Here is an 18,234-nt window from a genome sequence, read left to right on the forward strand (position 1 = left end):
TTTATTATTGTTTTGATGTGGTTGTCTGAGATTTGTTTGCTCTTAAGTCAGCATTTGAGTCTTGTTTATGATGGTAACTTCTTCAAGGAAAAGCTTCTGAAAGACCAATGTCAGTCTTCTGAGGCCAAGTAACAATTGGATTATCTGCCTTCCATGCATAGTAAGAACTGAAGATTCCTTTTGAGAAGGCAAACTATGAGTTGGACATGGCGATCTAGCAGGTCTGTTTCTCTTTCTTCCCCCCGTAGGCCTATCAGCAGTCTGATGGGGCAGAAGACAACAGAGATGGAACGTGTTCCAAACTTGGCAAAGGCCATCATTCTAAGGAGGTAAGCTCTGATTTTGAGCAGGTAGAGCAGGTGGCTCTTCCTGTCTTAATCATATGCTCTTGCTTGTTGGAAAGAGGGTTAGAGAGAAAGAGAATTTAAAACAAGTTGAAGGATCTCCATTAGCTGTTAGAAGGGGAAAATTTTGCATTAGTCTTGATTCTTCTTTTTCTCTTTGCCCCTCACCCCTTTTAAGGTCCGTTGTTGTGTTTTATTTTGTTTTCTCCTCAGAATATTTGCAGTTTTAAAAAATTGCCAATTTAGTTATCTGTTGTTTTGGAACAGGAAGGATGAAGAGAATCTCGTTTATTTCCAGTTAATCTCATGTTGTGGCTGTTGTGATGAGTAAAATGATAAGGTTTTAGGATTTTTTTTCTGAGATCATTTTGCAGTTTGGCTTCACATGGAAACTTAAACAAGAAACGAACTTTTAGTGCACGAGATATAATGCAACAATAAGGCATAGGTTAATTTTTATAGTACTTGAAGTTTTCAGGGGTATGTACCATTCTTGTTCAGATGCACCTGTCTTTCCTACTTTACCCTCCCTTCTTTTTCCCTTTGCTTTTCCCCTTACTAATAATTACTTGGTGGCATTCAGGACTTTGAAGAGGCAGCTTTTCCCAGCATTTAAAGGTACTTCTCAGTTAAATAATATATCTCATGTGAGTTAGGCCTTGAGAAAACAGTCCTTTAACTATGTTGTTGTACTGGATGTTTAAGTATTTTCAGAAAAGAGTGAGAGGTTATCAGTGTGTATTATATGATCTTGTGGTTAACTCATACTTAAAAAGGTAGTACTAGTATTTAGAATCACAGTACAGGTAAAGAAAACATGAAATATGTTAAGTCATAGACAGTTTTTTGTCAAGGTACTTGCTGGAGGTGTTAGGTTGGAGTGAATAATCGTCCGGATAACATTCAGAAAATCATCCAGAATAACAAAGACACAAACTGCCACAAAATACATACATATAGACTCAAATGTTTATGTTATTTCTTGTTCATGTGAAGTTTAAAGTGGATGTTTCCCATAGATGGGTGGCTCCTTTGGAGACACAGGCTCTTCTCAGCTTTCAGCTGCAAGTTAATCAGTCACCTACATTAAGTTGGAGGAAAGGAAATGGAGCATGATGTGTGGAAGGTTTTTACTGGGCCAGGTCCAGGAGTGTGGCACATTAAAATATGTGACAGGGTTTTGCTCAGTCAGTCACTATCTGACTTTACCCAGGCTACTATTTTGAGAATACTGGGGAGCAAAGGCTAGCGCAGAGACACTGGTTAAGGAGATATTGAAGTAATTCAGGGAAAAGATGGTGTCTTAAGTCAAGGTGAGTGTGATGGAGCTGGTAAAAAGTGGTCAGAATTTAGGTTTATTTTGAAGGTAAAACAGTTTGCTGATAGATTGGATATGTGGCATTAGGGAAAGACAATAACCAAAAGATAACTGGAGACTTTTGCCTAAGTAAGATTATGGGAAAGAACAAACAGGTTTGGGAGAGACAATCAGTTCAGTTTTGGCTTTGTTGACATGGTAGTGGCATATTGTAAATTGTTTTGTATTTTTTATTTTCAAATATAGCGATATTCAGCATCCTTCCCTTCAGTTCTAGGGATCATTCCATGTTAGTACATATAGATACACTGCATTACCTTTTGTTGTTGTATTTGAAAAATGTGTGTTCAGGCACTACTCTGTACCCTTTGTAATTATTAACTCAATCCTAATATCAGCTCTGATATGCTGTCATTATTCGTCAGTTGTAAGTAAATAAACTGAAGCCCAGGGAGGTTGATATACCTAAGATAACATAACTTAGAACTAGCAAAGTCACTGCATTGTAGTCCATTGTGTGGCTATCATAATTCACTTCACCAACCAACTAATGACAGATCTGGGGTTAGTTCCAGTTTGGGAAGTATTATACGTTGCATGGAACATCCTTTTTCATATCCTTGGGCTTTGGTGTGTTTTAAGTAAAAATGGTAATACTGGGTCAAAGGATATACACATTACTAATTTACACAGATACACCAACATGACCTCCAAAAGAGTAATTGCAGTTTATCCTCCCAGGATTCCCATCTTGTTTTATTTTTATAATTCTCTAATCTGGTAATATTTTTGCTCATCTGCCTATACATTTAAAAAAAGGTTTTATTTATTTATTTTCAGAGAGAGGGAAGGGAGGGAGAGAGGGAAAGAAACATCCATGTGTAAGAGAAACATCAGTCGGTTGCCTCTTGCACACCCCCAGATGGGGACCTGGCCCACAATACAGGCATGTGCCCTGGCAGGGAATCGAACCAGTAACCTTTCCGTTCGCAGGCTCGTGCTCAATCCACTGAGTACAGCAGCCAGGGCTGCCTATACATGTTGATGATGAATCAGCACACCTTGTTTGTAATGGTTCTAAATAGTCTGATTAAGGCCTGTTGAATTTATAGCAGTTGCTGGAGAACATAATAACAAGTATTCAAGCCAAGGAAAGTGTCTATGTGAATGGGAACACACTGTGTTTGGGCTGGGGTGAAGTGGGGTTGTATTCATCGGGTCACTAACTCCTCCCCAAAGGTAACCACTGTCCTGACTTGTAACACATTAAATTAGTTCTGTATGTGTTTATACGTTGATTTTTTGTTGGTTTTTCTTTTCTTTTTAAAAAAAATATCTTCACGCAAGGACTTTTTTTTTTTTTTTTGCACATTGCTTTTAGAGCAAGAGTGGGCGGGGGAGAGAGAGAGAGAGAGAGAGAGATTGAGAGAGAGAAGCATCAATTGGTTGCCTTCTCTCTGCGCTCCAACCAGGAATCTAGCCCACAACTTGGGTGTGTGCCCTGACCAGGAATGGAACCCATGACCTTTCGTTCTATGGGAGGATGCTCCAACCAACTGAGCCACACCAGAGCCAGGATGAACTTCGTATTCTTTTGCTTCTGCTTCTTTCCCTCAATATCCTGTTCGTGAGATTAGTCTGTGATGTTGTATATAGCAATAATTTGTTGATCTCAATGTTGTGTAGTATTCTAGTACATGAATATTTATGCATACTGCTGTTGTTGATGGTTTGTTTCCAGGTTTGGATTATTACAGTAGAACTACTTTTTAAATGCCCTCTGTGGACGCATTTATACACTTCTTAGCAATGAACTTATTTTGTCATAGGGTTGGCAAGTATTCAACTTTATTAAATCTTGCCAGTTTTCAAATTGGATATACCAGTTTATACTCCCACCAGCAGTATATGCAAGCTCCAATTGCTCCACCAGCACTGGATGCATTGTGTTTTTCATTTGAGCTATCTAACAGGTATGTAATGGTCTTGCCTTTGGTTTTGAAATGCATTTCTATGATTAATAAAGTTGGGCATGTATTTTATTTGGCATTTTGATACCTTTGAGTTGAGGTACGTGTCAGTGACTAAGTTCTTTTCCTAAGTACTTGCTCTACTTTTTTTTTTTTTTTTTTACAAGTAAAATTTTAAAGTAGGCCCTAGTACATAAAACAGATTAAGAAGAGTATTTTTTGAGAGGTAATATTGTAGCATGGTAGATCAAAGCAGATTCTGGACCCAGATTCCTCCATTAGGAATCCTAGTTTTTCCACTTATTAGCTGTGCAACTTTGGGCAAGTTACTTAACTCCTTTTTGTTTCAAGTTACCTCATTTCTAAAATGAATGTAGTAATACTTTTGTCATAAGATGAACGTCAGACTCAAATAAGTTAGCTTATATAACATACGTAGGACAGTGCATGGTTCATAATACAGTAAGTACAATGATGTTAGCTGTTAGTAGTGGTGTTGATGGTGATACAAATTTATTTCATGGATTCCTATCAAGTTATCTGACAAGAATAATTAAGAGTTATAGATAATAGTTGTGGTTTTATTTTAGCCTTAGCCTCCAGTTTTGTGGGGGGTTTTTTCTGTTACATAATACCAAGAAAATCTTAAAGATGTGCATTCAAAAATAGATAAGAGTTTACCCAGTACTTTTAGGATTAAGCTTCTAGATCAGATTAATTGATAAGTACTAGAAACTGTTACTAAATATCTCAATTTGCTTGGATGTACTCTTTTTAAATAAAAAGAGAAATAGCGCTAAAAATTATGGTTTCAGTATCTATTGTGTTATCACAACACACCTGCATTACAGGTTTGCTTTTTATTGTTCTGCGCCCCAGGATGAGCAGCACACGTGCTGAGCCCTTATTTAGTATAACGAAGTGTGCGTCATGGGGGCCGTAGTGTGTGTTTACTCACTGGTCTAAGTTTAATGAGCCAAATTAGAGGCTTGATTAGAAACTAATCGGAAGTCAGGGCTACAGTTTTCCTAATTAGTGACCTATTTTCAAGATACTCAAAGGTGGCAAGTAAAGCTATACAAACCATAGGAGTTTAGCAAGCAGCACGTGCTATATGTTGTTTCATATCTGCTGCATTCACATTACGCATATGAAAACATTTGTATGTGTGCTGTGAAAGTTCATAGTTATCTCAACAGTCTCCCAACAGTCACAGATTATCGCTTACAAACTGCCTTGCCTGTAAGAGAGAATTTCTAACTAATGTCAGCCATTCAAACAGACTCAAATGAGTATCTTGACAAGCTCCTCCAGCACCAGCTGGATTTCTCTCCAGCAGACTGCCTCCCACTACTTCTCAGCCAGGCTGGCCAGTCTCCCCTCTGCCTTACCTCCAGCACGGCTTTGCGTTCCGGTCTCTGCAGTGCCTGGGACACTCTTACCCTCATCTGTCTTGAGTTCTGTAATTTCTTTGTGTTCCTGCTTGAACCCCACCTTCTCTCAGAATCAACGCGCTCTGTTTTCATTCTTTCCCGTGAAATCCTGTCCCAGCATTCGAAAACTTTTTAGATTTTTTAAAGACTTTCCTAGTCTAAAATGTGTTTTTGATATAAAGTTGTACTCTGTGACAGCACTACCCCAAATCAGTGCCCCTCACAAACTTCATCAGCAGAGGGAGCTAAATAAAAGAAGATGAATCCCTGAAATTAAGACTTAAAGCAGAAAAAGTATCCCAGTACTTACAAACAATGACGTTTTCACATACGGCTCTGTAGGAAAACAAGAACTTGACTAATGTTAGAAGTCAATGATTTGGGCCCTAATCCCAGATTAAAACTTCTGTGAGTTGATTTGTAAAGTGTTTTTGAAAGAGTTAATTTTGTATCATTTAAAAACCTATTTAGGGGGATGACCTGATAAACATATGCATGTTAGGAGAAGCAATCTGGTGTTTAATTTTTTTTTTTAAATCCAGTTTCTCTCCCCATTGAAAGTTTTATTTATTAGGAATGATAAAATGAGGTTACTAGCTTTGTGAAGAATTTCATATGCAGCACCAAGTCCTAAAGTTGCTAAGGATTATGGATAACCCATTCCAAGATTTTAAGATGGAATTTTCAAGTAAATTTTTAATATTTTGTTTTGATTAAGTGTATGTATCTTAATTTCAGTTAGCAGACTTGAAGAAAGAGAAGCAGAACTGAAGAAGGAATATAATGCATTACATCAAAGACACACTGAGGTGGGTTTTTGGGTTGTTCTTACCATGCTCCTATTGAGACCAAAAAAAAAAAAAAATTAACCTTAAGAATTATGTCTTGATTTTTCTTTGAACATCAGCTAGTACAATTCTTGGGGATTATTTTCAGAACACATTAAATTTCATGTAGCACTTGCCTAATTACCAAATGTTGGCTTTTAATGTTTTTTATTTGGAATTAACTTTTCATTTGATGAATCGGTGTGCCTCCAATAGTTGTTTCTTTAGCTGGTCAGATGAAAACTTTGTTGTGCATAATACAAGGTATACACAGTGCTAACATGAGAGATTTGATTTAATTTATTTTGTTTACAGTTGAGAAATGATGGATTGACAAATTATGTGTTAAGACTCTACATTTATAATTCAGTATAAAGGACTTATTTGCATTAAGATTATAACAAATAACAAACACAAATTATAATGTGTTAAATCAAAATGACTCAAATACGTTTTCTGCATGAAATTTCAGTATTTTAATAGGGTAACTACTTCTAACATATCACAGCACTTATATATTTAAAGTTACAAGCCAAAGTTTTAATATTTTTTAATATTTTAAATTAATAACCCCAGCACATAATCTCTCCAAAGTAAATTAGAAAATGTACTTGAGGTTTTTCTTAACCTTTTTATGATTCTCTGTCAGCCTTTCATTTGTTGTTTTTGTTTATATCTCTACGTGAAAATCATTTCTGTTGTATCATGATCAGTTTTGGGGTCACGTACCTAAATATATAGAATTTTCATAGATGCATGCACTATTTGTTACAAGAAAAAAGTAAGAATTCCTCTCTTTCTCCCTTTCTAGTCCAGTCTCTCCCACGATACAGATGGTTGCAGTCTTCAGCTCCCATTTTTTCTTTCACTAGTTTGTGTGATCTCTTTTCCTGCTTCTGGTAGAAACCTATGTATTGTTGCTTTTAAAGGAGATGAAACCCACTGCAGTCAGTTTTATTGGCTTTGGAATAATGGGATTAACACTTTTCTTAGGGAGGGGTTTGAATTTCTTTCTGACATAAGGTTTGATGTTACTGTCTTAGCTTACATAGCCAGACACGAAGCATGAAGTGTCACAGAATTGAAATTCAGTGGTAGGGGGAAAAGATTGTCCGCAGAGGGCTAGAACCATAGAGCTTTGGGAAAACAGGAGGAACTTCACAGCAGCCTTTCAGTATATAAAAAATATCCACATTTTAATTAGATGACACTTGGTGGATATCAAGATTGTTAAAAATTAATTGATTGGTATAGGCTTATTGCTGGTGCTTTGTACACCATTCATTTCAGTGAGGGAACAATGCCTTGCACCTGGTGTTTACTAGTAGTGCTTATCAATGCTGTAATTATAAGTATGTTTGGGGAATATGTGTATGTACCAGAAATAATTGATCATGATGAATAATCCTTTTTTTATTGAAATTCTAACCTTTGTGATAATCAAGAATTATTAAATTAGGATGTGTTGAGTTGAATTATGCATAACATACATGCACTCTTGAAAAATCACCATACAGTGAAATTTCATATTTTTTCTAACATTTTTATTTTATTTCTACTTATTTATTTTTAGAACGATGGGAAGGGAGAGAGGAAAAGAGGGAGAGAAATCTCTATGTTTGAGAGGTACTTCATCAGCTCCCTCTCCCATGCCCCAAACCAAGACCTAACCTACAACCCAGCGTGTGCCCTGACTGGGAATCAAACCAGTGACCTTTCAGTTTGTAGGCTGGTGCTCAATCCACTGAGCCACACAAGCCTGGATCACATATTTATGTAGTAAAAGTGATGGTGCTACAGAAAAAACAACCTGATACCTTAAAATAAAAAGATATAATAATTTTTCTGTCCTATTCCTTTAGAGGAGGACAGTCCAGGAAGGAAAAAAGATCCCACGAAAAATCTTAAATACCAGTTCAAGAGCTGGGCATGTGCAGTAACCAAGGCTGATTCGCAAGTAGCAGGGCACCTTTTTTCATCAGTACCCTCCCTCAGTCAAGCAACTTCTGTACTCTGCCCTGATAGGGTCCCTTTATTTTGCCCTGTCTCAAGGAAGGTTTATGTAACACTGATACAGCTGCTTTGAAATGTGGGTTTGTTCCACTGGAGACCACATTCTTCTGTGGTTAGACATCTATCCAAGAAATGTCATTCAATTAGCAATTATAAATAGCTATCCAGTGCTAATGAAGCAGGTGTACTTTAAAGGTAAATTCTGGAAACCTTTAGGGAAAGGAAGTCTGAAGGATTTAACCTTCATTTTTTCACCATTATTACTAACTAAGGTAAGGTTTTAAAAGAGGCACAAAAACGTTTAAATAGCACTTGTATCCAACACATTGTTTGCTGCTTAGGGAAAATATGGCTATTTTTATAATGTGAATAACTGTTCTCTAATCAAATCCAAAATTTTGTACACATTACTGACTTTGCTTAAAAGAAGACGTGCTTAAAGAAGAGAGCAGGTGAGGAAACAGAAACATCAAGTAATTGTCAGGCACTCGGCCACATGTGTACATGCTCTTAATATTAATTCCCGAAAACATGAACTCTGGTCTTAAATCAGGGAGCATTTAAATGCATTCTCATTTTATCCTCTGACCAAACCCATTTTACATATTAAAGTTCTGAAAGAGAATATGAAGCGATTTGTCTCAAATCCCATACTAGTATGTTACTGGATTTGAATCTAGGTTTGTCTGATTCCATTGCCTGAATTTTCAGTAACACTTTTAGGTTGTGGAACACATGAGTGTTAAGTGTACTAGAAATTTTGTGTGCATCTTGGCTTTATGGCCTCTCAACAACTAAAGGAGTGACTCTGGGGATGTAGATATATAATTCTTGGGCTGCATATGGAAAGATTACGGTCAACACAATTAAAGATATCCATGCTACTGGGTTCAAAACCTCACTACGTATTGCCTTTCTTTTCAGTGTTAGTCAAAGCTGACGGTCGACATCTGCTGTGAAGATTGCTCCAGCTGGGAGGGAAGTGGGGTTTTCAGACAGCGTGCTTCCTTTTTTATGACTCTATTGGTTGCTGAGTTGACACCTGACTATGTGTGAATAAATGCGCCTATCTGAGAAAGTTAACAATTGTAGTTCTGAGATCGGGAGGGATGAGGCTCTTGGACCCAAGAGTAGATTTTCTAAAGCATATCCTGATTTACTCTTATTTTTCTCCTTTGTCTGGCAGTACTGATTCCGCCCTCCCACTTGTGATTTTTAAAGACCAGGGCTACATTGTGAAGCCCTGTAATTAAATTTTATTTTGGGTACAATTTATATTTTCTACTCTTTTGTGCATTTGTAGAATTAGTGCATGTTTTACCTCAGACGTCAGGAAATGCTTAAGGGTGTGGGGTTTTCTTGTGGGTGTGAGGAAGAAAAGACAATGAGCCTATTGTCTGCCAAGAGAATTGACTGAAAAGGTCAGACACACCAGGAGTCCTATAAGGCTTACCTGCTCAGTTGACTGAGCAGAGGGACCTGAGTTCTGGCCCCAAAGCCAACCAGCTAATGACAGAACATAGCTGATTATTGACTAGCTGGTTAAATAGGACAAGTTATTTTAACCTCCCTAAACTGGAGTCCTTTAAAATTCTAATATTGTTATGAGGTTTAAATGAAGCAATGGATGTAAATGCACTGGTTGACTTGTAGTTGGTGCTCAATAAATGTTAGCTGCTACTTTATTATTCTCTCTTGTTAACTTCTAATGTAGTTGGGCTGGAACCAATTTTATTACCTAGACCATTTTGGAATGTCAGAATACTATATCTGAATTGGGAACAGTCATTTGAAAAAGGTTTAGAATTCAACATTTCCTAAATTAAAAACATTTTTTATTTAGTCATTTAAGACAAGAATCAATCTGTACATAGACTCTTTGGGGGTAGAACTGATTCTGTCTTTGCATTTATTTATAATTCTTTTTATTCTATATTAAATAAGTAGTTTACTATGAAAGCAGTCTAAGGGAGGTTTCTGTTCATCTGAATTGTTTAATGAAACTTAAGATTCTTCCATTGGAACTAATCAATTTTATATGATTACTATCCAGTATAGAAAAATTCAACTTAGGTTTTCTAAAACCTTTTGAAGATGTAAATTGATATTTGGCCCAAACATCACTTTGTTATATTAGTCTCATTTAAATATTTTTCCTTAAAGTTCTTCCTGATACAAGAAGAAAACAGTTCATTATTTCTGGCTTACTGACACAAAGAAACTATTTTTGCAAAACTGTTATTAAAGAGAAAATCTGTAAATTTAAAATATCATGTTCGTATGATTCTGTATTCATTTGTCTTTGCCTGATACATATTTTGTTTGGACTAGTCTTAAGTGGGGAACAAACCTTATTAATTATTTTAAAATGTTTGAGCCCTGGCTGGTGTGGCTCAGTGGAATGAGTGCTGGCCTGCATACTGAGGGATCACCAGCTGGATTCCCAGTCAGGGCGCAGGCCTGGGTTCCGGACCAGGTCTCTTCTCCCTCCCTTCCCCTCTCTCTAAAAAACAAAATCTTAAAAAAATAAAATGTTTGATTTGATAGAATTACTCATTCTAATTCATGCATCAGAGTTCAGCACTATGTTTATTTGATGTTAATAACTTCCAAATTGATTTAGATATTTCATTATAATTGTACATGAACACCAAGTAAAATATTCACAACAAAAGCATACTTAATATATTTTTTTAAGTTTTTAAACTTCTTTCAATAGTTATCTTTTTGATATTCTACAATGAATATTCAAGTTATTAATATTAAAACCCACCTTCATACAGCTAAAGTTTGGAAACTTCCAAAGAAATGCTACAGTTTTAAGAATTCAGGGAATATTCCCAAGAAAGATATTGACTTTTTTATTTCCTACTCTTTAATATATACATTCCTTTAAATAGATAACATACCTTTTGTTATTTTCTAAAATTTATTTTTTTACTCATATCATGTTAGTATGTAGCAAAGGCTTTTTTATTTTATGATTGAAACTTGTTGCATTTTACATATTCTTATGCCGGATTTCAGTTTCTTAAAAGTGGAACTACAGATTATTGAGACTCAAATAGAACTATAGAATTTCTTGGCAGTTTATATACTTGATGTTCTTGAAGTTTTCACTTCCATATTCAACTTGTCTATCCAAGCCACAAAATCGAAGTGCTCTGATTCTTTATTTGTTTTAATGTGCTGTTATTATAAATAATTATATTAAGTAATGATTCCAGTAAATTAGTCAAACATAAGAGAAACTATATTAACATTCTTTCAACTAAATATATAGAAATAATAAATAAACATCTCGGCATTTAATTAAATTAATTACATTTAAAGTGATCTTTACTCTCTGAATCCTTTGTAAAATAGAAAAGATCACCACATAAAGGTATGTTAAACAAAAAACTTTCACAGTTGAAAGCTTTTCTGAGGACATCTTAGATTTTTCTCCTTGTTAATTTCTTTTTTGTTTCCCATTTCACTGAATGAACTTCTCAAATGCCAGCTATTATTTATTAACCGATATTCTCTAATCACCTCCTCCCAAGTGTCTATATTCTAATTTGTGTTATTTATGTCAAAACTATATAATTTAATAGCATCACAATATAAAAAAGGTTTTTTTTGCCATGCTAAGCAGCATGTTGGCTATTTTTATGGACACCAGCATCCTTAAATGTAAGCATTTGCATATTTCTTTGCCGCTAAAATTTTTTAAAATTGAGTTTATTGGGGTGACATTGATTAACAACACCATACTGGTTTCAAGTGCACAGCGCAACAAAGCATCATCTGCACACTGCATTGTGCACCCGTTGCCTGAAGTGGTCTCCTTCTGTCCCCATGTATCCCTCCTTTGCCCTCTTCTACCTCCCCCAACCCTCCCCTCCAAATTTTTTTTATTCTGATACTCTTAAAAAAATAATTTTAAAAATTGATTTATTATTTTTTAGAGAAAGAGAGGGATGGGACGGGGAGAGAGAGAGAGAGACATAGATTTGCTGTTCTACTTATTTATGCATTCATTGGTTAATTATTGTATGTGCCCTAACTGAGGATTGAACCTGCAGCTTTGTTATACAGCAGTCCCTCTCTATCACGGTTCACTTATCGCGGCCTCAGTGTATCACGGGATTTTAAAAAATATTATATTTAATTATTTATCGCAGATTTTTTGCTATGTCTCAGTATTTTGCAGTACTGTATACGTATGTTGTTAAAGTTACATAGGTTTAAAAGTGTAGAATATGTTTAAGAACATAAGTAGAGTTTATAAAAGTATGGAAAAGGTTAATAAGGGACTGGGAATGGTTTATAAGTGTGTGGGAAGGGTTATAAAGCCTTAAAATATATATAAATACTAAAATAAATGTAAGGTTCCTACTTCGTGGATTTTCACCTGTTGTGGGGTGTCTAGAACGTAGTACCCATGATAAGTGAGGGAATGCTGTATTGGGACAATGCTCTAACCAACTGAGCAGGATATCCAGCCAGGGCCTAATATTCATTTATATGGAACTTGGGAAATCTGATAAATAAGAAATTTATACAAAAAAATGTTTTCCTTGTTAAAACTCAATGTTTTTATTCCAGGTATTAGTCTTAAATTTTGTGTATTTTTTTCCTTCAAAACAGATGATCCATAATTATATGGAACACTTAGAAAGAACAAAACTTCATCAGCTCTCAGGGAGTGATCAACTAGAGTCTACAGCTCATAGTAGAATTAGGTAAGCTGTGCTATGTGTTTTGCCTTGAGAGAAAAAAATAAATAAATAACTGGTCTATTTCTGTCTCTCCCTATTCTTTAATCCTGGAACAATAGTCTGATTCAAAAGCTCTCTACTGTGGTTGGAATGCTATGGGAAAGAATAGCATAGAAAAATAGAAACAACCTTCACTGTTTCGAAGGTAAATTGTGCGCCATGTCATATTAGCAGCATACTGAGGTATTTTGGTTGTTTTCTAATAATGGAGATTACAGTGGGTTTAAATTTTTCTGATTTGCGGGAACGCTGAGCAATTTTAGTTATGGTTTAAAGTCCTTTTTGTTACTGAGAGGCATGTTTGAAAGAGTTAACGAGACTTCTGTTTGAGGTAGGAGTGTGAATAAATTATGTAGATCTCCAAGCATTGTAGCCAATGGGCTAAGCCAGGACTCTTAGTGGAGAGGAGCATAGTTAATAGGCTGCCTGTCGCTGGGATTGCTGCATAAATGCTGGGAGCAGCAGCTCTATGGTTATGAGGTGGGGAGAGCGGGCTGACATCATCGCTTCGGAGCTGCTGCAGGGCCGAGTGGAAAGCTGCTGCTGATGGCATTGTTTTCGCGGCAGCAGCTGAATGACAGATCCTTACTACAAAGATACCCCTTTGGCCCCTGTGTAGGCCTCCTGGTTCGGGCGGTTCACCATGCCAGCGCAGCGCCATGAATCCTGGATGCATGCTGCTGTTTGTGTTTGGCTTTGTTGGCGGGGCGGTGGTCATTAATTCTGCTATCTTAGTATCTCTCTCTGTTTTGCTGCTTGTGCACTTTTCTATCTCTACCGGTGTGCCAGCTCTGACGCAGAACCTACCAAGGATACTCAGGTACTCCATCCAGTCTCTTAGCAGACCCTTTTTAGTTGGTTTTGCTCAAGCTTCATATCTGCTTTGTAAACCATTTCTATTGCAGATTGAAACAATGGAAAATGGCCTGAAGCTAGGGTTTCTATTTTTATTTGTATTCATTTGTAGGCCAGCATTTAGGGACGCTGCTTTGTGTTTGGAAACCATGGACTTAGGGAAAGGGTTTCATATTGTACTTACCTACAAGTACAAGGTCAGTGTGGTCTTGTTTTAAGCAGAGTGTTGAAAGAGTGAGAGGCGAGCATAGTAAAGTGGTAGGTCCAAGTTCATACAACCTCTGGTTTAGCATAGGAGCAGTTAGTGGCAAATATCTTTTATGCTGGGACCTGGAGTTGATTAGACAAAGGCTGGAGGTGTTTATTTTGTTCCAATTATCCTTTGACTGATAGAGGTTCAATCGTTATTTTTGCAATTTTTGATAGCAGCTCATGGGAACTAATTTTTCTCTTAAATTATATTTTAAAGTGAAAGAATTTAAACCTTCTAGGGCAAGGGATACATTTTCCTCCATTATTTACACATCAAAGTTGTGAAAGCTTTACAAAGCCTATTCACTATTGTTTAGTCAGATGTTGCCCTTTCTTTGTAGACTTGGGTGACAAATATTCATGCCAACTTGTGGGGGTAGTCATTAATCTCTGTAGCTTTTCTGCTGTTCACTGTTCTTGTACCCTGTAAGAACCATCTCTTACATTTTAGAGGCTTAAGGTTTAGGTTTCTTTTGTTTCTAACTCATCAAATTAAACTGTCGGATTTGTTCAGCTTTCTGCTTTGCACATGGTTTTAAATTAAGATTCATAGTGTATAGCTTTTATTATTTAAATGTTTACTTAAAATACTTCTAATTGTGGATTTAGATAAATTAAGAGGAATTAAAGTAGTAAATTTCTTCAATCTGTTCTTTGTAATTCACAGGTCAGTTCATGTTCAACGTTAATTTAAGGCCCAGAAATTAAATTTTATGGTGTAGAACTAGATACCTTGGTCATTTATTTCCTTTCCTGGTTTTATAAAAATGAGGAACAATCTTATTACGTGTGTGTATTTCAGTACATAAAAGGTTTATATATGTGTGTAGGTATATGTAAGCTTTTAGGAAATTATAACAACTCAAGAATATGTAGATTCAAATAAGACTAATTTTAAAGGTCTGTTTTGTGTTTTGGTTCTGTTGAGAAGTCAGTGCTATGCTGTGTGGTGGGTAAGGGGCTATGGAACTGGGCTGCCTGGGTGCACATGCTCTTCCATGTGTTAGCTGTAGGACCTTTAGCAAATTGCTAAATTTCTGTGTGCCTGAGATTCATCCTCTGAGTCTTACCCCATTGGGTGGTTTTAAAAATCAAGTGAGATGATTATTTTGTACCTAATCAGTTACAAGACATATAGTAAACTAACAATTAAATACCCTTCATAGTTGCTTATGTGTACCCCCTTTTTAGCAGAACTATTTTAGCTCCAGCTATTTTATTGATTAAATAAATTATGATTAAATTCAAAAAGTTCCTTGACACAAAAGTTGCTGTTAATCTGAATAAGGATATCACAGTCTTCAATATTAAAATTAAACTGTCAAGAAATAGTTCCAAGGAAAGCACATGGGCCTTGGAGTCAAACAGGTTTGACTTTGAATCCTGTCTGCCAGTTACTAGTGTCTGGAGTCTCTGAGCATCACTTTTCCTAATCTGAAAAGTGGGAGAATAATCCCTATTTCCTTATGAGGATTAATGAGATAATATAAATATATCATCCACTTCAGTGCTTGCCACATGGTATTGAACAAATGTAATCTTTTTTTACTGCTCTTTATGTATTTGATTTTATTAATAATTATTTATTTTAAATGTTAATATTGCCAAAACACATTTGTGAAATTACTTATGCATGTAAGGTAACATTTCAGTAAATAACTAAAAAATGGATGTATGGAACTAAGGCCTTTTTAAAAGAATATAAACAAGGCTTCTGATAGTTGATGATAACTTTGTTTCTAGACAGTAATAGCATTGAATCATCTGAGGTTTAAATCTGCCACTTCATATTTTTCCATGTGTCCCATTCTTTGGTTTCTTCTGTGAATTTTACTGAAGCATTTAATAATAGAGTGCTAAACATGCATACCAACATAGTACAGAATTAATGTTCACATTTTGGGGTTTCCTTTCAAAAGTAGGATTCCAGCTGGCTTGCGTAATTACATGTGTTTCTCCTTCCCCCTAACTCATATGTAATTTATCAGTAAAAAGAAGAGAGAAGGGATGTATGTATAATAGTAAGATTGTTTTTTAAGAGTTCTAACAATATAACCCTGAGTGCCATTGACAAGAGAGCTGTCAGTGGTGGAAGAAAATTCCCTGTCTCTAGAGCAGTATCTGAGTGATTAATAAAAACAAGATAAAGAGGTATGAACAATTATTGTAATTAACAGTCGTAGTAGAAAAGTAAAACTTGAATCAACAGCAGACTCCTTCCCCTAATAGTTTTGAAACCTGAAAAGCTGGTGCTCATTCTGCCTGTTATGTACCAGTCCCGTAAGCAGAGACAGGGATTGAATCTTTATGGGTGGTGGTCCATGATCTGAGATGACAGCGGGTTTGTACCCTAATAGACTATTAAATTCCAGTATAAAATGGGCCCTTTTATAAGAGTAGGTAAGGGGGTTGGAATTCAGGGAAAAGGTTAATTGGATAAAAGCTGCAGTGTCCTTTCATCTGTGCCCTGGGCGGTGGTCCCTGTGCCCTGGGCTGTGGTCTTTGTGTCCTTGGCAGCGGTCATCCTGAAGTACAATGGCTCAGATACCGTCTTGATTGCCCGCAGTCCCCCTGAGGCACACAGGTGGGACTTCTTATGGTTTCCTGGAATCAAGGTGGGTCATGCCTCCAGTTCCTGAAACAATAGCTTTTTACATACATTGATTACTAAGCTCATTAGCTGTATTCGAAACAAAAATTCTCCAACATTTGAGTCCCCCATCAGTTTTACACTTTTTCAGTGTTTGATATGAAGAAGATAATTCTGATGACTGGCCTGTATTTTGATTTCATTAGGAGTATGATGGATTCACATGAAGTCTGTAATATCTTCCTGGTTGTCTTTGTATTTTGGGTTAGAAAGCTTTCCATTAAACTCCAACTATTAAATTCTCAGTCACTTTTTTGCTCATTTTATTAAGATTCTTTTTTAACAAATCATCTAGTAGCCCTTAGAACTTTAGATTTTCAGTTCCCAAAATATGTTCCTTCAAACTTGAGGGATAGACATCAGATCAACAACTTTATTTTGCCAAGTATGGACGTTAGAAAAAACAAACAACACTTTCCAGTTGCTATCATTATTTGATGAAGGAAAGAATTTTAAAATCAAAGAAGCAAAGAAGATATAGAAAAGGATCATTTTTAAGAAAGAACAGGTTCTATGATATATGGACATGTATATGTATAAAATATGTACTATATTATCCTATAATGATATAATAATGCCTCTCTTTGCTGTGAAATTATGAAAGCTTTATTGCTGAGCCAGCATTTGGGAATAACTGGTATAAACAGAATAGTTGATGAGTTACTTTAATTTTTGTCATTTGGCTGTTTGGTAGCTCATCAAACTTGGGTTTGGTACTAAAATCTAGTGTTATATTGTGCTGCTTACCTGCATTCGAATTTTTCTCCCAAATCAAGTAGGAAAAGTACGAAGTGTGAAGAAGTGATGAATAATTAACTGGTAAAGTCCTGTTTCATTTTTTTGTGCATACAACCTGAATAAAATGCAGTCTCTTGACCCTTTTTCTTCACCTGATCTATAAGAAACTGTTCTGCCAGTGTTACAGATCCTTTCTGACAGTTAATAGGAATGCAAGAGCAAGCCCTTTGTGTTAAAGGGGCACATTTCAAAAGTGGCTTAAGTTTCTTGATATAAACATTAGTTTACAGAATAAAATACTTACATAGTAAAACTGAATATTTTTCAATTTTATTTATAACCTCAGTGTTTCTATTCTGAGTTAAATTATTGCCAGGAGAGGTTGAGTTCCAGAAGGCCCCAAACCTTCAGTGTCTCATTTCTTGCCAGTTTTGAGTTAATGACCTAGGATGACCTTGTGGTAGGCTTGCTTCCACCCTTTCAAATCCCTTTGATTTGGAATCGTCTCTGCATCAGCAAAGGACGAGTTTCTTGTTGCAATTCTATTATTATTAAAATTGTAACTCTTGTTCTTTGAAATTTCCCACAAAGCAATGGAAACTAGTCTTTCATAGAATTTTTTGGCCTCCTTGTTTGGAAAAACTGACAGTGGTTTTCTCATATGTTCTGTGATTAAAAGGAGCTCATACATGGGTTCTATAGAAAAAATGCAGCTTTCTTGCTTTAGGGGATAGAGTTCTTTTGAGCTCTTTTTACTATTTAATCAGTTACCCTGATTTAGATCATATGTTCACTTTGCTTTAGGCAGAAAAGGCAGACCCTGAAGGAGGTAGGGTGAACATCTAGGAGTTAGTGTGAAGACTTGGGAAGTCTAGAAGAGGTTAGGGTCACTTCCAAAGGAGGAGGCTGCAAGTTACCCTAGAGCAGTTTAAGCCTGAGTGAACATTTAGCAGTATTCTCTGTGAAAGCAGACCACAGACTGCTTTCTGGGCAAGGAACTCATCAGTAATTTATGAAATTTCTTAACCATTTCTTAGTTGATTTCTTCGGGCTAATATAAACTTCTGAGAA

At 36.1% G+C, this 18,234-nt stretch overlaps 1 protein-coding gene across 3 annotated transcripts in view; it reads left to right on the top strand.

Annotated features, from left to right (window-relative positions):
- Nucleotides 1–18,234, top strand: part of SPAG9 (sperm associated antigen 9) — a 112,358-nt gene that overhangs the window by 37,021 nt on the left and 57,103 nt on the right. For 2 of the 3 annotated variants that reach the window (XM_090292774.1, XM_090292775.1), the window contains exons 3-4: nucleotides 5,804–5,874; nucleotides 12,538–12,632. In XM_090292774.1, the coding sequence (XP_090148900.1) occupies nucleotides 5,804–5,874; nucleotides 12,538–12,632 (166 nt within the window). Of the gene's footprint in view, nucleotides 1–5,803; nucleotides 5,875–12,537; nucleotides 12,633–13,146; nucleotides 13,489–18,234 lie in introns of those variants that run through there. The other variant, XM_090292776.1, reaches the window with a different exon arrangement.

The sequence above is a fragment of the Furipterus horrens genome, unplaced genomic scaffold, assembly GCF_987537825.1.
Source record: "Furipterus horrens unplaced genomic scaffold, mFurHor1.1.pri manual_scaffold_11, whole genome shotgun sequence".
Classification (NCBI taxonomy): domain Eukaryota; kingdom Metazoa; phylum Chordata; class Mammalia; order Chiroptera; family Furipteridae; genus Furipterus; species Furipterus horrens.